Source organism: Poromitra crassiceps, assembly GCF_964638095.1.
Source record: "Poromitra crassiceps genome assembly, chromosome: 2".
Classification (NCBI taxonomy): domain Eukaryota; kingdom Metazoa; phylum Chordata; class Actinopteri; order Beryciformes; family Melamphaidae; genus Poromitra; species Poromitra crassiceps.
In genome coordinates this window covers 48,056,990-48,078,307 of record NC_139624.1, presented here as the reverse complement: position 1 = coordinate 48,078,307, position 21,318 = coordinate 48,056,990, and the positions used below count along the sequence as shown (strand labels likewise).

The window sequence follows — 21,318 nt, the reverse complement described above, 5'->3', positions numbered from 1 at the left end:
AATAAGCCGGAGTTAGCAAGAATGCTAAATTACATCCGTAGTCCCCACAGAGAGACAGAAAAACGACAGAGGCAGCACCAGGACAGAACTAAACAGAACAATACAAAAAACAACATGAGCAATAACAAAACCAAAACGGATCAGAAACTAAAGTAAACCAAAATGAACTAAACTAGGTTAATAAGACAAGACAAAACAAAAACAAGAAGCATAACAGAGCAAACAAAACAAGAGCACTACAGTACAATTTACACATGGTCGCAGATTTGGCTATTTAAAATCCATTTTTTTACGTTGTGTTTGAAAGATGGGAATGACAGACAGTTTCTTATAGTTTGAGGTAGCAAATTCCAGATTTGGCAGCCCTGAACTGAGAGGGTGTTTTTGCCGAAGGCAGTTGTCCGGTGTGGTACTACACAGTCCCCACCAACACAGCTTGGAACATGTCTGTGAAAGCTGCAGCGATAGCCTCCGTGGTGTGTGACCCAGAGAACTCTTGTGAGTGAAGTACAACTTTGTTCAGGTCGAACTTTTCATCAATAAACTGCGCAGTTAGGCTCAGCATGGACATAGGACAGACACTCGAACTCCAAATGTCAGTCGTGAAGCTGATTGACGTGGTGTTGTCTTTCATAAGGCTCTCGATGTGCTTGTACACAATTTGGTATAATTCCGGCAGGCAAACGTCAGTTAAATATTTACGTCCTGGCAGCGTGTAACGTGGATCCAAGCAGGACATGAGGTGTTTGAACCCGAGGTCTTCCGCAACAGACAGCGGCTGCTGATCAAGACATGAATTCCATTAGCTTTGCATTTATTTCTTTTCGTTTCTTGCTGTCGTTGCTGTAGGGTTGCTGTCGTTTCAATGTCTCTGTTACAGTTAGCTGAGTGAGTGGCGTTTGGTTTGCTGCACGCTCTTTCGCTGCCTTAGCGCTCGCCAACTTTGTAAACTCCTCAAATTCCTTGACGTGGGAAACCTTCAAATGTCTTATGAGGTTCGTAGTGTTGAAACTCTTCTGCTGCGTTCCTCCACGCGGTATCTCCTTTGAGCACACAATGCAAACGGCAAATTTGTTGTCCTTCTCCAACAAGTTGTAAAATTGCCAGACAGGCGACGCCATGTTAGCTGCAGCTGTGCTGTTTGTTCTCGCCCAAGCTGCTTTCGCTATAGAGAGAGTGCAACTTCCAAACACTTTTTCGCCACTACCACCACGCCCCCTAAGGAAACTTGGGAGCCAATGAAGCTTCATGACACGGAGAGACAGCCAATCACAAGCTGCCCTTTAGGAGACCGGAAGAATACTACTTGGCAGCCTGGGAGTGCACTATCTCTATATTGAAACGTCTCTGGTAGTAGTTCTTGCAGATTTTGTGTCATTCTGATCGGCCTTGTTTGATCGGCACTTTTGATAACTCCGATCAAAGCCGAAAAAGGCCAAATCGGCCGATTCCGATCAAGTGCCGATCGATCGGAGCAACTCTACTGAAGCTGGCATTGATATTCTTAGGCTGGTAGGCGGGGTTGGGCCGAAGCGTAACCCTCCGCTCGTCATCAGCAAATACCAAGCAAGACTGCTGGACCGACAGGGCAATCAAGTCGCCAATCCTCTTGCCTGAAGACAAGGCTAACAGCAGCGCAGTCTTCAAGGACAGTTTCCAAGGGCTCGAACGGGGGACCTGAGAGACCCTCCAACACCGTGACCAAGTCCCATTTAGGGAAGACATTACGCACCTGTGGTCGCAATCTGCGTGCCCCTTTCATAAACCGAGAGACCAGGAGGAGGCTCCCCACCAGTTTCCCTTCGATCTCCATGTGACAGGCCGATATGGCAGCCACATAGACCTGGGACTGAGGGGACTGGCCCGCATCATACAGGCTCTGCAGGAAACAGAGGCTGGGCTGAACACCACAACACACTGGATCCTCGTTACGATCCGCGCACCAGTGGGAGAAGACTCGCCAATTGTAGGTGTACTGAGAGCGCGTGGACGTGGCCCTAGCGCTCTGTATGGTGTGACTCACGCTCATGGGAAAACCCTGAGCTAACAGGCGCTCCCGTTCAGGGACCAGGCCGCCAACTTCCATCTGGAAGGGGCGGGGTGGAGTATCTCGCCCTTCGCTTGCGACAGGTGTCAGAAGTAGCTAGGGCTCTGTTTGTTTCTCTGTCCCACTGTGATTGTCCTACTGTGATGTCATAAATCCCACTGTAGACATCATCAGTGATGTCATAAATCCCACTGTGACAGCATCAGTGATGTCATAAATCCCACTGTGACATCATCAGTGATGTCATAAATCCCTCATAAATCCCACTGTGACATCATCAGTGATGTCATAAATACCACTGTGACATCATCAGTGATGTCATAAATCTGACACCCTCATTGATGCTTGTCTCATTGGCCATACAGCAGCTGAGCTGCGGGCAATGCCATGCAGCGGCAGCCGAGTTGTGAATGCGAGCTGCAGGGTCAGCTTGGAGAGCTGCAGGGCCAGCTCGGCGAGCTGCAGAACGGGCGAGGCCTAGTATATATAAAGTTTCACAACTTTTATCCTGTTCAGTAAAGCAAACAAAAATCAAGCACACCCTGAGGTGGGGGGGGGGGACAAGTGTATACATCCTCTTTGCAACAGGAAGGAGGAAGGTTTATATGAGATGTTGTCTTAATTTTGTTGGAAATTAGCACTAACAATACCACCAGCATGAGATAAAGGCTACCACTAACATGCTAACACTCTGGGCCATGGTGTCTTTGTTTCCAGTCATTTTTAAAAAGGTGTCATAATTAATTCCACAATGGTATATTGATGTTTAACACGTTCACTGCCAATGACGTATTAATACGTCAAAAAAAATCCAACGGTTGACTGCCAATGACGTATTAATACGTCAAAAAAATGAATTTTTTTTTTGACCGTGGGATGTGCATCTAACCCTTTTACATCTCTTATATAAATATTGGAGCCACCGAACGTGTACAACCCATTCCACCGACCCACTAAGTGGCGACAGTGCTCTCCTGACTAGAGGAAGGCAAGCAAAAAGCAGTGTGAGGAAGCCATTCTCATGAAAATGGATTGGCGAAAACACTTTCGTTTTCGCGCTGATTGCTGGCGGTGCGGGATTGCAAATTTGCATAATAGATTACGGGTGGAACACACTTTGAAACACGCAGCATAAATATGACCAGAATCGCAAAAGCTTCATCAAAGCTCTCAACCGAAACTCCAAGAAACGAGCGAGCCCATCCAGACTTGCCCAGCGGCCGCCAGCAGACAGGCACAGTAGCAGCAAAGCAGTGAGCCTGGTGACGCGAAGTTACAGCAGCAACAGAAACGAGCTTGTGACACGCCCGCTGCAGCCAAGAAGAACACACACGGAGGGAGGAGTTTGAAGGAGAGGGGTGTTTCCTGCTGTTATGGAGGAAATGACTGTTCAAAACTATTGTTTAGATGTCTGACGTCTTACTGATGCCAAAAATGAATGGTTAAAGTGACTGTTCTATCGAATTTCACAAAAAGCCGTTTATCTCAGAATAAATTTTCAGACGCTGAAACCATGCTGTATTCAACTGCTAATGCTTACATAACTACTAACTCTACAAACTAACTCTTTTAGACAGAGAAAGCACACATTCTATTAGTTCTTTTGAGATATTGTGTGTTCACAAAATCCTAACAGAAATGAATCCTCGGCTCTTGAAAGATGAGCCAGAATCCTCAAAAAAAAAACTTGGCAGAAGCTAACTACAGTATTGAAAAACGGCTGGCAGTGAATGTGTTAAAGATGCACTTTGAAAATTGTTTTGTTGCAGTCCTGCAAAACGTAGAAAATAATAAGCTTTCTTAATAATAAGAAAAATCAATAAGATCTGTAAATTGGGTCCAATTACATCAGTTAGAAACAGTTGGAAAAAGAACCCTAGATTTTTGCTGTTGTATGTTCAGCAAGTGTGTTCTGTGAGACACTTCCCTCTGCCGGCCACTAGAGGTCACTCCTACCACACTGTGCCTGTGCTGCCATCCGACTGGCAGAACAGACAGTCTCTTTTACTACCCACCGCACATTCCACATGTTTAATTCATGTCACACCCAGACCAACATTGCACCACCTTGCATTACTTAATATACAGCGTGCACTGGAAGCTGTTTCCTCTGGAAAGTGTAGCAAATTAACTAACCCTGTCAGGTCTGATTGTATGAAATAGACATTCACCACCACGACCACAAACAAAACAAACAAAACTCTGAAAGGAACAGTTTAGCAGGCTGAGCTAAATTTAATAAAACACTTTACAGATTTCAGATTTCCATCTCGGGGCAGTGAAGGCAGCGAGGCTGTCTGACTGTGTCACCCTCAGGGACAGTAGCTCTGTTGTTCTCCAGCCTAGCCACGCCGGCGGTTCGCTGCTAAATTGGAAGTAACAGCCAGTTTACTCACAGCTAAACGGAATTCAAATCACGTGATTATCAACGCAGATAGAAACGGTCCAATTCTGAAGCAGACCTGCGGGGGCCGAGTCAGGTCTGGTCAGGTTTATTTATAGAGCGCTTTTAACAAACAGGATTGTTACAAAGTGCATTATGGAGAGGAAACAACAATGGATAGACGCAGGGATAATGATAGAATGAGGAAGAAGCAAGTCCAGCACAAACACCAAGAAATGGGGCCTGTGTGTGTGTGTGTGCATGCGTGCGTGCCTGCGTGCGTGCGTGCGTGCGTGCGTGCGTGCGCGTGTGTGCGTGTGTGTGTGCGTGCGTGTATGTGCGTGTGTGCGTGCGTGCGTGCGTGGATATGAGAGAGCTGGGCAGTTCCAGGAGGAGTCCACAGGAGAAGTGAACGGATGAGTTAGATAAATGGAAAGGACGGGCTGGTAAGGTGGGAGTCAAGTAGGACGTAGGCTGTGCTGAATATATTGGTCTTGGGTGTGGAGTTGAGTACTGAGAGTCTGGCTGCATTTACACCTACGTACAAATTAATTTAACTGGATTAGAATAAGCAGGAGAAGCTCCTACTCCCATTATGAGAAACACAGATGCTTGGTTTGCTCCCAGATGATTAAAGAGGGAAAGATCTGATTCGTTTAACTTTTTTAGTTTTTGCAAACTCACACAGGGTTATGGGTATATTTCTGTCATCAAAAAAATATGCAATACTTATTAATATTTGGATCATAATTTATTTCACATGTACTGGCAGTGGTAGTTGGCAGACTCACCCTTTTTCATATTTGTTTTCCTGGCAGACCACTCCATCTGTGGATGTACTCTACCATAGCAGGGCAGAAATATTGAGTGGTTCTTCATTGGGTTCTTCATGGCAAGAGCAATCCATCGCAGTTTACTAAGCCTTTGTGGTACACACACTACATCCATCCATCGCAGTGTGTCAAAGGATCATGTCAATAGTTCAACCCATATAAGACCCTAAGCCCTCGTTTACACAGGACGCCGAACGTACGCCGCGCTGAAGCTTTGAGCAGGCACAAGCTGAACGTATGCCTTACCGTTCACACAAGACGCCTTGTCTTTTCCTCTCAGTGCCTACTCTCACGCCTTGAAGCCACCCACAACTTCCATTGACTTCATGCCTGCGGCGGCACGGCTTCACGCTTGGAAAATCTGCATCAATCCGTGGCTTCGCCAAGGCGTCAGCGTGGCACGCGCGCGGGTGGTGTGAACGGCTTCGCCTGTTAACAAGGATGCCTAAATGAAACTTGTGGGTTCAACGTACAGCTTCGGTTGAGCGTTGCTTCGGCGTACTGTGTGAACGGGGGCTAACCCAGGGGTTCCCAACCTTTTTTGGCTCGTGCCCCTTTTTTGACGTCGCAAAAATCTAGGGCCCCGTGACATTCAAATTCCGGTACACCATCGATAATGTCATCAGTGACATCGTCAGTGATGTCAGATAGTATGCTTCTTTTTCCCTGCAGAATTCTGACTTTAATCTCAAAACTCTGACTTTATTCTCAGAAATCCTGATTGAAAGTTATAATCTCAAAGATTTTCATCTAAATAAAATAAATGAATTAAGAGTCACTCACAATGTTGATTGAGGCCCATTGATGGAAGCCTTTGCAGTACAGTATATAGTGACATTATGTGACATTAGTAATGGCACATAATGCAACAGTTTGGATGTCACCTGCAATTACCACTCATCGCCATAGGTGTCACCCAAGAGAACAAAGCTGAAATCGCCCTCGGTGCCATTGATGGTGGGCTGTCCTAGGAGCCTCTAGCCGAGGCCAGGCCGTAGCCATGGACCAAGGCGAGCCTTGATGACGGGTATGAGACCCTGGGCGAGCTCCCGACCGAACTCGGGCCTTGGGCACCGAGGACGGTGGGCCTAAAGCTACAAGCCGCAGGCTGGCACTGAGCCCAGCCTTGGTGAGCCAACCGGTGAGCTTGACCTGAGCACTGCCAACCGAGGCCAGGCCGTGGCCCTGGACCAAGGTGCGCTGTGCCCCCTGCCAGGCTCCCTGGGACGCCCCAACAAGGGAGCCCATGGAGAGCTCCCAACCACCCCGGGCCCTGGGCACCAAGGGCGGTGGGCTTGTCCTTAGAGCTACAAGCCAAAGGCTGGCACTGAGCCCAGACCTTGGCGAGCTGAAACACCTGCTGGACGCGTAGCGCCAGCAAGGGCGGTACGTATATTGTAGACCATTTTAACGTTACTCCAGCCGGAGTAAACGTGCGCGTTCTACACGGAGGTAGCTCGCGCCCAATGTACTTAGCACACAAATACTAACTGCACGGGTGCACGCCAGCTATCTGCAACAACACTATCGTTCTGTGCTAAACAGTACTAATGCTATCTGCACGTATGCAAGCTAGCTTTCACACTTTTTTGAGAGCGGACCTTGGTCCGCTCTCAAGAGTTTAGCTGCGGCCCTGGGCATCGCCCCACGAACTGCTCCCTTGAAGGGCTCGCTCGTGAAGACAGCCCAGCAGCTGCAAGACCGAGGGTTCAAAGCACCTGTGCAGCGTGCTCATGCCCAAGGCAGAACACGCACTTATCGTGCCGGTTCATACTCGGCCAATGTAGTTTTACACACGGCCCATCCCCTCGCTGACTTTCCCTGCTCAGTAGCACAAGAGAAAGCAGGAAGCTAATCACTAAATAGCAAGCTCCCGCAGGCCGCACCCTGTTAGCGGGAGTACCGTTTTAAGCAAGCTAGCAAACTAGCAAGAAGCACAGGCTAGACAGTAAGCAACCCGGAGGCTAGCGAACGTGCGCGTGCAACGGTAACGTAAGTGGCAATAGCCCAGCCCGAAGGGAAGGCAACAATACCCACAACCTGTTACGAGAGAACAGGCGTGAACAAGCCACTAGCTAAGCTAGCGTAAGCACTGAGAGACAAGCGTGCGCTAACACAAGCCTGCGCACAAGCCGGTGCAGCGAGTCTCTACCCTGAGTAACACGGGGAAGCGAGCGTGACCGCAAGCTGAAAGCCAGCGGCCCGCGAAGCTAGTCAATCTCAGAAGAAACTCCTCAGAGGGAGTTACAAACTAGTAGATGCTATTTGCACGACGGCAAGCAACACTTAGCAGACAAGCAAGCTGGCTAAGATGGCGTAAGTACTGAGAGAAGTGGCTAACACACTCGTGTGGAGCGAGCTCACCTAGCTAGCGTATTCGCTCAGCTAATATCTCAGAGCGTCCCCTTCGGGGCCGACGCCAGTAATAGCTACACTACAAGCAGTATGTAGGTCCCAGCAACGCCTGTGCAGCGTGCTCATGCCCTTAGGCAGTGCACACATTAATTTCATTGTGCCGGTCGTAACCGGCCAGCGTAGCCTCACAGCTAACACAGCACCTAGCTGTCCCCCCCTCTCTCTGCTAACAGGAATTAATGGGGGTTATACCGTGTAAGCTAACTAACAGTAGCCTGCAACGGTAAGATAGCTGGAGTGCTACACAACGCTAGATGCTGGCTGCACGGGAGCAAGCTAGCTATCTAGCTAACTGGAGAGCATGGCTTCTAGCTACTACTCTCGCTTAACGTTACTCCGGGTAACGTGCGCGCCCTACACAGAGGTAGCTGGCGCCTAAAGTACTTAGCACACAGACACTAACTGCATGGGTGCACGCTAGCTATCTGCCACAATACTGGGTGCGTTACCCTGTCTGGGGACGCAGCCTGCTAATTAGCCTATTGTTCTCTGTGCTACACAGTACCAATGCTTAATCGCACGTATGCAACTTTAGCTTTACAGTTTTGAGCGCGGACCTCAGTCAGCTCTTAAGCCGATACACGCTACCCCAGCCGGGGAAATGTTTTACACAAGCTACACGGCGGTAGCTATTACAGGTGTTAACTGTAAGAAAGACACTCTTAGCTTTAGATGACTTGATCCGACGCCGCTGGTGAAGAGAACAGGTTCGGGTCCCCGAAGCCTGCTTTACCTCGTCCACGCAAACCTCTCAAGGTGGGCAAGTTTAGACGGAACAAGCCTTATTTCTACAGCTACTGAGAGCGCTAACTTTGAGCTAACACGGAGCTTTAGACAACATGTCCTCTCACTGGCTGGAAGAAGCGATGAGTGGCGTACCCTGGGCTGACAGCACGTGACGTAGTCACGTGGAACCACGTCAGCCCCAGGGGGGCACCACGCCACCTACGGGTGGGTGGTAGGTTTTTAATGAAAAGTAATTTTTCGGAGCAAGATGACAGTCTTCCATAGGGCTGTGTGCGCAGCGAACTAGGCACTAGAGTGAGAGCTTGAGTTCGAAACGAAGTAAAACTGAGAGATTCTCACTTTATTACCCTGGCTACAGCCTCTTACAGCCAGCTGAACACTAGCTCCTGGGCTTTATACTGCAGGCTGGTTACAGCCTCTTACAGCCAGCTGAACACTAGCTCCTGGCTTTATGTTGCAGGCTGGCTACAGCCTCTTACAGCCAGCTCAACACTAGCTCCTGGCTTTATGTTGCAGGCTGGCTACAGCCTCTTACAGCCAGCTGAACACTAGCTCCTGGCTTTATGTTGCAGGCTGGCTACAGCCTCTTACAGCCAGCTGAACACTAGCTCCTGGCTTTATGTTGCAGGCTGGCTACAGCCTCTTACAGCCAGCTGAACACTAGCTCCTGGCTTTATGTTGCAGGCTGGCTACAGCCTCTTACAGCCAGCTGAACACTAGCTCCTGGCTTTATGTTGCAGGCTGGCTACAGCCTCTTACAGCCAGCTGAACACTAGCTCCTGGCTTTATGTTGCAGGCTGGCTACAGCCTCTTACAGCCAGCTGAACACTAGCTCCTGGCTTTATGTTGCAGGCTGGCTACAGCCTCTTACAGCCAGCTGAACACTAGCCCCTTTCTGTACTCTACCTATGAGGCCAAATGATCATAAATCTGGGACTCCTAATGACAGTAATTTAGTGTGTGGGACAGGATCCTGCTGGAAAAAGTGTGTGTGTGTGTGTGTGTGTGTGTGTGTGTGTGTGTGTGTGTGTGTGTGTGTGTGTGTGTGTGTGTGTGTGTGTGTGCGTGTGTGTGCGTGTGCGCGTGCGTGCGTGCGTGCGTGTGTCACACACATGCTTGTGTGTTTGTTAATGTCACAAAATTGTTTAATTTTGCCTCACTACACTTATTGTATGAATGTGTGTGGAGGAGTGTGTGTGTGTGTGCATGTATTTATGTGTTCGGGGTTTCAGAGAATAGTTGACTAGTTGAAAACTAATCCATCCCACTAGTGTGAGTGTGTATGTGTGCACAAGTGTGTCTGCGCGCGCGCGAGGGAGGGAGGTTACCTAGCTAGTACCAAGCAGGTGATTTACCCTAATTACTCTTACAAAATAGGTGCATTGTGCTATATTGTAGTTTGAGAGTAAAACAAGGCTGTGTAGAGAGAAAAAGTGAGGGGAGTGTGTGTGTGTGTGTGTGTGTGTGTGTGTGTGTGTGTGTGTGTGTGTGTCGGGGGAAGCATGGTGCTAGTCTACGGCTCTCCCCAGATCGGCAGAGGGTGGAGCAGCGACCGGGGTGGCAGGGGGTAATTGGCCAAGTACAATTGGGGAGAAAATGGGGGGAAATCAGGTTAAAAAAAATAATTTGTGAAGATTATCTTGCTGAACACAAAGATCTCAGTATCATAACGTTTTGTTAACCACAGCCCTTATTTCATTTCAGGTATCGAACCAAAATCCTCATTCAAAAATCCAATTGACATCCGGACAAAATAACCCAGCGTACTTCTGGGCAGGGCTGTAGTGGAGGCTAAACGCACGTAAACGCCGTTTACGCACCTTTTTCAATACGACATACTGTTTACTCACCTTGATAAGATTGTTTATGGACTTATTATTGGGCTAGTTTGACAAGTTTGAGTCAACTCTGTTTTTTTTGTTTGTTTGTTTAAACAAAAAACAAACACAAAGACAAACAAGTTCAGTCACAGGAAAGGAAGAGAAAGAAAAAGGATACACAAACACATATCAACATTACAACATTGTAATGAGGTGCAGTGTTGTGCATGAACGCGCTAATAGAGCGCTGCTCACTGAGCAAGCTCATTATTTTCATGAGCGGTGAGCTGAGCACCTTTTTGCAAATCCATGAGCGTACAGTGAGCTACGCTCACACCTGGGGGGTGAACGGCCCTATTATCGTTCTTTTTCTCGCTGTCTTACCTCGATACTTACGGGGGGGGGGGGGGTGTCGGTAGTGGACTTAAATATAACAATCACATAACTGCAATTGCTTCAGCTTCAACCATTTACACATTATTATTAACACAAGCAAACACTTTTGCGCATAGCCTATCCCTAGATTATCATCCAAGTGTATTTGCAAAACAAAAGTTTATCATTCTTAACACATTCACTGCCAGCCGTTTTTTTTTTTACTGTAGGTAGGTTCTGCCAGAGGGTTTTTTTGAGGATTCTGGCTCATCTTTCAAGACCCGAGGATTCTTTTCTGCTAAGATTTTGTGAACACACAATATCTCAAAATAACTAATAGAATGTGTGCTTTCTCTGTCTAAAAGAGTTAGTTTGTAGAGTTAGTAGTTATGTAAGCATTAGCAGTTGAATACAGCATGGTTTCAGCGTCTGGAAAATTATTCTGAGATAAACGGCTTTTTGTGAAATTCGATAGTCACTTTAACCATTCATTTTTGGCATCAGTAAGACGTCAGACATCTAAACAATAGTTTTGAACAGTAATTTCCTCCATAACAGCAGGAAACACCCCTCTGCTTCAAACTCCTCCCTCCGTGTGTGTTCTTCTTGGCTGCAGCGGGCATGTCACAAGCTCGTTGCTGCTGCTGCTGTAACCTCGCGTCACCAGGCTCACTGCTTCTGCTGCTGCTGCCTGTCTGCTGGCGGCCGCTCGGCAAGTCTGGATATGGGCTCGCTCGTTTCTTGTGATTTCGGTTGAGAGCTTTGATGAAGCTTTTGCGATTCTGGTCTTATTTATGCTGCGTGTTTCAAAGTGTGTTCCACCCGTAATCTATTATGCAAATTTGCAATCCCGCACCGCCAGCAATCAGCGCGAAAACGAAAGCGTTTTCGCCATCCATTTTCATGAGAATGGCTTCCTCAAACTGCTTTTTGCTTGCCTTCCTCTAGTCTGGGAGAGCACTGTCGCCACTTAGTGGGTCCGTGGAATGGGTTGTACACGTTCGCTGGCTTCAATATTTTTATAGGAGACGTGGGGAGCGTTGATCCACGTCCCACCGTCAAAAAAAAAAAAAAAAAATTTAAGCCGAGATATCTCGTCATTGGCAGTGAACCGTTGGATTCTGTAAGCCGAGATATCTCGTCAATGGCAGTGAACGTGTTAATAAAACAGCTGTATTAAAAAAAAAACAGTAGGCTAGTGCAAACAGTATTTTGATATAGGTCTACATAGCCTACTCCACATTTGCATGTAGGCCTACTTATTCAATTTTCTTTTAACAGTGCAAACCGCAACGTTACATAATTATGCTATTCTTTTGAACAGAACAAACCTGGTATGAAAGTTTAAATCATTAGTGCAAAAACATTTTAGATTTCAACTGAAATCGTCTGAACACAACAAAAACAAATGGCATGCTACATGTGTATAAGTACAATGTAAATAGCCTACTCAATGTGCTGTCTTCAGAGTTTAGTTGAATCTAGCAACGCTGACAGCGCTTCATTGGTCGTGACTCACAACCTATTTATTATACAGTCTATGCTCACAACAAACAGAATGAGAGAGGCACAATCTAGGTGAGGGGCAGAGCAGCAGCGGCTGCGGGGTTTACTCGCTCAATACAAATAGCCCTTCACTCTTTGCACTGCGTGTTTCTCCAATACGGGACAAAGCGCGTCCCGTATCAGTTCAATACGGAACACGTCTTTTTGTTTACAAATACGGGACGATTCCGTATTTTAAGGGACGGTTGGCAACCCTAGCCTCGACGCAAGACTCAGCCTTCAGTCTTCATTCTGAGTAGCAACCCCTCATTCCACTGCAGGCTCGCTCGGCTAAAATGGCTGCAACCGACATACACGTTATCAATCACAATAAAACTGTCCACCTCAGACACAATGTTATCCAAGTCAAGATTTTGGTCCCATGGTATTCCCAAATATTGCGTAGTTTCCAAGAGCCCTTATTCACATGCCAGAGCCGAAACTCAAAATTGTAAACAGTGCAGTACACCCTCCCAACCACTGAGCACCCAACCAATTCACTTGATCCCAACAGTTGCATGTTTGTACAGTGGAATCCGCTTATAGTGATGATTATACTATAATGATCTATATAGATGTATAATATAGAATAATAATATAATGAATTACAAGATACAATACAAGATACTGTATAGCCTACCATAAGTACTAAATCAATACCATATAAGATACAAGAGCCTACAAGGAATATAGATCTATAGGATCTATAATTTATAGAACAGCTGCCTGAATATCTGGACTGGGGGAGGATGAATAGCTATGTAGGCTACTGTATTGTATTTTTAATTGTATATTTTTTTTACTTTATAGCAAGATATGTCTGCTCTTGTTGAAGCTTGGGCTAAAAGCCCCTGAATTTTACATTCATCTTAAAATAAAGATGTGTTTAAAAAGCTATTGCGTGTTAAAAGCTATTGTGTGTTACGTTTTCAGTGTTGTGCCTTTTCTCTGGGTAGCTTGAAATGAACTGAGTTGCTAATTTTGGGGGACTGTGAGCTATAGTTCAAACTTCAAAACATTAGCTATGAACGTGAACTAGTTCATTTTAATCTGCATGAGCTGAACTTTGAGCTAGCTCTTGTGAAGTGTGAGCTTGCACAACACTGAGTCAGAGACTGCTGCACAGCCATAGGAAGGAACAGAGAAGATTCAGAGCAGCCGAAGATGGAAGTTCCGCCTCTGGCAGAAGGATTACTTTATAGGTCTTGGAGTACCAATCAAATATTTTGGACCAAAATGTAGATAATAAAGGGCAAAACCAAAAAGCATGGGACAATGTACCCTCTAACACTTGACACCTATCACAAAGTGGTGAGACCGAGGGGTAGATCTTGTAAGATCTTAGACATTGAATAATGAAGACGGTGAGTGACTTTAAATTGGATCAGCTGGTGTCTGCTGTTGATTGAGCAGAGTTGGACCACAGATAGACTCCTGTCCCATATCATTTCAGACAAATCAACACCAAGTTCCTCCTGCCACACCTCTCTTATCCTCTCAGTGGGGGCTCTGGTGCAGCCATCAAATACACACACAAATCTAGAAATAAGATGCCTGGAGTGGGGGGGGGGGGCTTAACAAAACATAAAAAAAGGCATGTTCATTTGGGATTACTTCAAAGTCATGAATCTTGGATCGAACATGTGTTGGGCAAATAAAATGTTCTCCTCAGAAGATCAAAGGATGCAAAATGACCGTCTATGTATAGGTCTCTGAAGGAAACCAGCCCCTTCTCGCTCCAGGCATGGCAGTCAACTCTGTTGTTGACAGAGCACCTCCACATTTCCCATTTTCTCCCCACCCTCGCCCTAATCCGGGCCTGTATCCTACTCCCTCCCTCCACCCTAGACCCTACCTCTACCCTGGCTCTCCCTCCCCTGCACTCTCCCACCTCTCCTTCTCTGTTCCCTCCTCCTCCACATTTCCCAATTTCTCCCCACCTCCTCCCTCTCACATTCCCCCTGCTCTCCCTCCCCTGCACCCTCCCACCTCTCCTTCTCTGTTCTCTCCTCCTCTCTGTCCTCTCCCCTCTCTTACATTCCCCCTGCTCTCCTTCCCCTGCACCCTCCCACCTCTCCTTCTCTGTTCTCTCCTCCTCTCTGTCCTCTCCCCTCTCTCACATTCCCCCTGCTCTCCTTCCCCTGCACCCTCCCACCTCTCCTTCTCTGTTCTCTCCTCCTCCACATTTCCCATTTTCTCCCCACCCTCGCCCTAATCCGGGCCCGTATCCTACCCCCTCCCCTCCCCCAACCCTAGACCCTACCTCTACCCTGGCTCTCCCTCCCCTTTACCCTCCCATCTCTCCTTCTCTGTTCCCTCCTCCTCCACATTTCCCATTTCCTCCCCACCTCCTCCCTCTCACATTCCCCCTGCTCTGCCTCCCCTGTACCCTTCCACCTCTCCTTCTCTGTTCTCTCCTCCTCTCTGTCCTCTCCCCTCTCTCACATTCCCCCTGCTCTCCTTCCCCTGCACCCTCCCACCTCTCCTTCTCTGTTCTCTGTCCTCTCCTCCCTCTCACATTCCCCCTGCTCTCCCTCCCCTGCACCCTCCCACCTCTCCTTCTCTGTTCTCTCCTCCTCCACATTTGCCATTTCTCCCCACCCTCACCCTAATCCGGGCCCGTATCCTACTCCCTCCCCTCCCCCAACCCTAGACCCTACCTCTACCCTGGCTCTCCCTCCCCTGCACCCTCATCTCTCCTCCTCTGTTCTCTCCTCCTCCACATTTCCTATTTTCTCCCCACCTCCCCCATCTCCTCCCTCACATCCCCCCGCTCTCCCTCCCTCCTCCACTCTCCTGCTTTCTCCTCTTCCCGGTGTTCTTCCTCTTCCCCCCTTCCCCCACTACTCAAAAGCATAGTACACATTTTACTCCAAAGCATGGCACCCACTCTATCCCCTCCAATATTCCGCCACTATTTAAAGCATGGCATAGCATGGCAATATTCCGCCACTATTTAAAGCATGGCACCCATGCTCTTAGTATTTCACCACTATTCAAAGCATGGCACCCACTCTTCCCTAAAGCAAGGCACCCATAAGCTCTATATGTGAACATGTGCTTATTTGGCAAAAGGACTCACTACTAAAGGCTTGCAGCCAATTAAATTAGGCATAGCTTGGTTGCTTAGAAATTGACATATGTCCGTTTGCAAGATGTGCGTCTATATTTCTCATTCTCTCCCCACCTCCTCCCTCCCCCTGCTCTCTTCTCCCCCACACCCCCCCCCCTTCCCCTCTCCTGCTCTCTCCTCTTGCTCCTTCCCCACCTCCTATACCCTCCAACATCTCCCATTCCCTCCCCACCCCATCACTCTCTCACATTCTCCCTGCTCTTCCCCCTTCTCCTGCTCTCTCCTCTGCTCTCTCTTCATTTCTATATTTTCTATATTATCAATTGTTCAAATGTTATCTTTATTCTGTATATTCTTGTTACTGTTGTGTTAGCTAGAATCAGCTAGACATACTTTCTGTGAAGCCCTCTGAGACATGCTTGTGAATTAGGGCTATATAAATAAACTTGACTTGACTTGACTCACAGAAAGGACTCCACACACCAATTAAGAAAAGAAAAGAAAAATTTGCCAACCGTATCGCACCTACTCGGGAACCTACTCGCCTCCGCCTTGTCAAGCTGACTGTGGTGTGGCCTGTGCCGCCGGTGAGGGTGTCTTTCTCAATTCTTTCTCAGTTTAAAAGTTCCGTGTAGGGATTTAATTGTAACTTTACAAACGGAGGGCGGAGGGCAGATATGCGGCATCGCTATGACGACCAGGTGTGGGCGGAGGGCAGATTGAGTGAGTACTACTTGCGGTGGAAGTAGAGAGAGCAGAGACTACTTCAGGTCGAGACGAGTAAAGCCGAGTTGAGACGAGCCGTACTATGCACCATGTGGTGGAAATGAGCCATTAGAAGTGTTTTTCTTTTTTTCTTTTTTTTTTCCCCCCCGATTTTTTTTATCCCATTTTATCCCCCATTAGTGCTCACTTGATTTCTCTGTCCTGGTTGCTACTCCATCCTCTGCCGATCTGGGGAGAGCCGAGACTGGCTCCATGCTTCCTCCGAGACATGGGCAGTCAGCCAGCCGCTTCTTTTCACCTGACAGAGGAAGCTTCACCGGTAGGACATAGCACGTGGGAGGTTCACGCTATTCCAACCAGTTCCCCTCCCTCTGAACAGGCGCCCTTAACGACCAGAGGAGGAACCACATTAGCAACCAGGGTATTGCATGTTTTTGTGAAGGGGGTTCCTATATGAAGGAAACCCCCGGGAGGCACGGGGAGAACATGCAAACTCCACACAGAAAGGCCCTTTTGACGACCCCACCCGGGCGGTGTAGAAGTGGTTCTATATATAATACGCCAGTACAATAAGTATTCCACACCAGTACACAAAATAAACAAGAACAACAAAGATCACACCAGTACACAAAATAAACAACAACAATGATGATGATGATGATCAAATTATAGATTAAGACACCGTGCCAGGACGGCACGGTGGCTCAGTGGTTAACACTGTTGCCTCACAGCAAGAAGGTCCCGGGTTCGAACCCTGGTCCGTCCCAGGTCCTTTCTGTGTGGAGTTTGCATGTTCTCCCCGTGTCCGTGTGGGTTTTCTCCGGGTGCTCCGGTTTCCTCCCACCATCAAGAAAGACATGTATGTTAGGGTTAATACTCCTGTCAGTGCCCCTGACCAAGGTACTGGCAAAAAGAACTGGAGTTGGTCCCCGGGCGCTGCACCGTGGCTGCCCACTGCTCCTAGTTCTAGGAAGGTTCCTAGTAGAGGATGGGTCAAATGCAGAGGATGAATTTCCCCAAGGGGATAAATAAAGGATAACTTAACTTAACTTAACTATATTATAGGGATATATTCAGTTTCAGTTGTTCTAGTCTAGTATATGGGTGACTGAAGTTTATTGATCCAAAAAAATATATATAATCGCACAACACACGAGAAAGCTGCCTCCGAAATGTATAGTTTACCCACCTTTTTTTAACCACTACAGCACTGTTTCCGGGTTGGCCTACAAAAATACATCATCTGCAGCACTCTGTGTGTAGGTTGAGAAAACAACCAAATGTGTTTGACCGGTGTCTCCTCGCTTTCTCTCTCTCCCTCTCTCTCTCCCTCTCTCTCTCTCTCTCTCTCTCTCTCTCCCTCTCTCTCTCTCTCTCTCTCTCTCTCTCTCTCTCTCTCTCTCTCTCTCTCTCTCTAGATTCCTACCCGTATGTGTCGTCGCTGGTGTGCGCCTTCTTCCTGTCTCTGACTCCGCTGTGGATGGTCATCTCCTCCAAGCACCCAGCCAGCCGCACCCTGCTGTACTCCGGATGGGAGCCAGTCATCACCGCCATGGTCATCAGCAGGTAGGTGTGTGTGTGTGTGTCTGTCTGTCTGTGTGTGTGTGTGTCTGTCTGTGTGTGTGTGTGTGTGTGTGTGTGTGTGTGTGTGTGTGTGTGTGTGTGTGTGTGTGTGTGTGTGTGTGTGTGTGTGTGTGTGCATGCATGTGTGTGAGTGTTTAGTCTTCAAAGGGAAAGGAAACAGCTACTCTGAGTCTACGACTCACAGTGTCTGGGTTGTGGGGGTGTGTGTGTGTGCGACTCACAGTGGCTGGGTTGTGTGTGTGTACGTGTGTGTGTGTGTGTGAGTGTGTGTGTGTGCGTGAGTGTATGTTACTGTGCGACTCACAGTGTCTGGGTTGCTTGATGACTCATCCGCTAAACAAATTGCAGCACTCGAGCACATACACCCTCGGGTACCCTTGAGCCTGGCAGCCTTACAAATACAGCTACTAGGCAGGGAATGATGCTCTCTCTCTCTATCTCTCTCCCTCTCTCTCTCTCACACTCTCTCTCTCTCCTCTCTCTAGTGCTCACTCTTCAACACTCAGTGCAGGTGATATCACATTTCTCTGGCATTTATGGAAGAGAGCATCTCTCCCCCTCTCTTCTCTCTCTCACTCCCTGTCTCCCTCTCTCCCTCTCTTCTCTCCCCCTCTCTTCTCTCTGTCTCTCTCTCTCTCCCCCTCTGTCTGTCTGTCTGTCTCTCTCTCTCTGTCAAATTCAAATTCAAAAGGGCTTTATTGGCATGATAAGGTGCATCTTACCTTGCCAAAGCATACATATAGCAACACTTAGTAATTACAAAAGCAATAAACAAAAAACAAAACAAGACATTTTGTTACTCAGTAAAATAAGTCGCAAAAACCGAAGATATTCAAAGAGGAAGAGAAAGATTTAAATGGAATGTCTCTCTCTCCCCCCTCTCTTTTCTCTCTCTCTCTCACACTCCCTGTCTCTGTTGTTTGCTCTTCAACACTCAGTGCAGCTGATGCCGCATTTCCACTGACATTTATAGAGGAGCTGACAAATATTGTCTCTGTCTGGACAGCACTGAGATGAAGGCAATTCAATAAAGTCTCACGCTCTAACTCGTCTCTCTGTCTCTCACTCGCTCTCTCAGTATCTGTCTCTGTCAGTGCCTCTCTCTGTCTCTCATGCGCACACAAACAAATAGAACAATATCAGTTCATGATCTGTTCATTCTGTCTTCTGCAGCATCGGCGGGCTCATCCTGGACAAAACGGTGTCCGACCCGAACCTGGCTGGAATCGTAGTGTACACCCCAGTTATTAACGGTGAGTCACAGTGTACGCACGGCTAGCTCCATCCTGAACGCCCTTCAAGATTTTGCTGTTCTTCATTATGCGTTTACTTACATCTCGAGTGTAAACACAGACAACAAGCGGCTGGCCGAATACGCGTTATGATGTAATAGCTTCCTAAATCCTTGTGGATCTAGAAAAGAGATAAGAATAGATACCAATAATAAGAAAAGTCACCGAGTCTCAGACACAGACTGCTCAAGTCCTAAGTCCCCTATCGACCCTTCTGTGCAAGTGCAGCACAAGTGGAGATGGCCCAATGCTGGAGTTTGCTCGCCTGCTGGCTGAGAGACCAAGTTGATTTTGGGACATAGCACTTGGTTGTCCCACGTCCACTCCTGTGTCTCGGTCTGGTCGTCCCATGTGCACTCCTGTGTCTCGGTCTGGTCGTCCCATGTGCACTCCTGTGTCTCGGTTTAGTCATCCCATGTGCGCTCCTGTGTCTCAGTTTAGTCGTCCCATGTGCACTCCTGTGTCTCGGTTTAGTCATCCCATGTGCACTCCTGTGTCTCAGTTTAGTCGTCCCATGTGCACTCCTGTGTCTCGGTTTAGTCGTCCCATGTGCACTCCTGTGTCTCGGTTTAGTCATCCCATGTGCACTCCTGTGTCTCGGTTTAGTCGTCCCATGTGCACTCCTGTGTCTCGGTTTAGTCATCCCATGTGCACTCCTGTGTCTCAGTTTAGTCGTCCCATGTGCACTCCTGTGTCTCGGTCTGGTCGTCCCATATGCACTCCTGTGTCTCGGTCTGGTCGTCCCATGTGCACTCCTGTGTCTCGGTTTAGTCGTCCCATGTGCACTCCTGTGTCTCGGTCTGGTCGTCCCATGTGCACTCCTGTGTCTCGGTTTAGTCGTCCCATGTGCACTCCTGTGTCTCGGTTTAGTCGTCCCATGTGCACTCCTGTGTCTCGGTTTAGTCATCCCATGTGCGCTCCTGTGTCTCAGTTTAGTCGTCCCATGTGCACTCCTGTGTCTCGGTTTAGTCATCCCATGTGCACTCCTGTGTCTCGGTTTAGTCATCCCATGTGCGCTCCTGTGTCTCAGTTTAGTCGTCCCATGTGCACTCCTGTGTCTCGGTTTAGTCATCCCATGTGCGCTCCTGTGTCTCAGTTTAGTCGTCCCATGTGCACTCCTGTGTCTCGGTTTAGTCATCCCATGTGCGCTCCTGTGTCTCAGTTTAGTCGTCCCATGTGCACTCCTGTGTCTCGGTTTAGTCGTCCCATGTGCACTCCTGTGTCTCGGTCTGGTCATCCCACCTGCACTCCTGTGTCTCGGTCTGGTCGTCCCACTTACAGTCCTGTGTCTCAGTCTGGTTGTCCCACGTCTAGTCTTGTCTCCGTCTGGTCGTCCCACTTCCAGTCCTGTGTCTCGCTCTGGACGTCCCACGTGCACTGCTATGTCTCGGTCTGGTGGTCCCACGTGCCGTCCTGTGTCCCAGTCTGGTCATCCCACGTCTAGTCCTGTGTCTTGGTCTGGTCGTCCCACGTGCAGTCCTCGTCTCGGTCTGGTTGATCCCCACATCAGCTGGGGATGTGTGGGTGGGGGAAAACAATGAGTAATGCATTTTTCAGATGGCAAACGGGACAGCGCACGCAGACCCACGAGTCCTCTCCGCTACACTGCCCGCTCCCCGTGTAAACAGACGGCTAGAGGCGTGGTTACGATAGAAACGGCCAGCAGCTGGTGCTCGTCTCACTCAGGCTGCTGCTTTTCCTGCCTGATGCCTCCAAAATGCAGTGAATTTAAGTGTGCATGTCTTTTCTTGCCTGATGCCTCCAAAATGCACAGTGAATTTAAGTGTGCATGTCTTTTCTTGCCTGATGCCTCCAAAATGCAGTGAATTTAAGTGTGCATGTCTTTTCCTGCCTGATGCCTCCAAAATGCACAGTGAATTTAAGTGTGCATGTCTTTTCCTGCCTGATGCCTCCAAAATGCACAGTGAATTTAAGTGTGCATGTCTTTTCCTGCCTGAGGCCTCCAAAATGCACAGTGAATTTAAGTGTGCATGTCTTTTCTTGCCTGATGCCTCCAAAATGCACAGTGAATTTAAGTGTGCATGTCTTTTCCTGCCTGATGCCTCCAAAATGCAGTGAATTTAAGTGTGCATGTCTTTTCCTGCCTGATGCCTCCAAAATGCAGTGAATTTAAAGTCCCTGGAAACCAAAATCCACAAAAACGTTCTAACTATGTTATTTAGGGTCTTATGTGAGTAATTGTGTGGCTCAGAAAGTATGAGCCATTACTTTCAACCCAAAGCCTTAAAATCGCCACTTTTCTACAAGGTCTGGATTTCCATTTCCTCATTGAAGAGAGCGGTGCGCGCGGTGCTAAAATGCATGATCTTATCATGTCATAAGATTTAATCGAATCACACACACGCATGCACGCACGCGCGCACACACACACTGACACACACAGTAGCGCTGTGCACTCGCAGCGCAGATATCTCTTCCTCTCTGTAAACCCTCTCTGTCTGTGCTATGTGTCGAGCA

At 48.0% G+C, this 21,318-nt stretch overlaps 1 protein-coding gene across 1 annotated transcript in view; it reads left to right on the top strand.

The window, feature by feature from the left end:
- slc41a2b (solute carrier family 41 member 2b) overlaps positions 1-21,318 on the top strand; it is a 99,508-nt gene that overhangs the window by 27,436 nt on the left and 50,754 nt on the right. The window contains exons 7-8 of the mRNA XM_083632311.1: positions 17,383-17,530; positions 18,722-18,801. Coding sequence (XP_083488437.1) covers positions 17,383-17,530; positions 18,722-18,801 — 228 coding nt within the window. The remainder of the gene's footprint in view (positions 1-17,382; positions 17,531-18,721; positions 18,802-21,318) is intronic.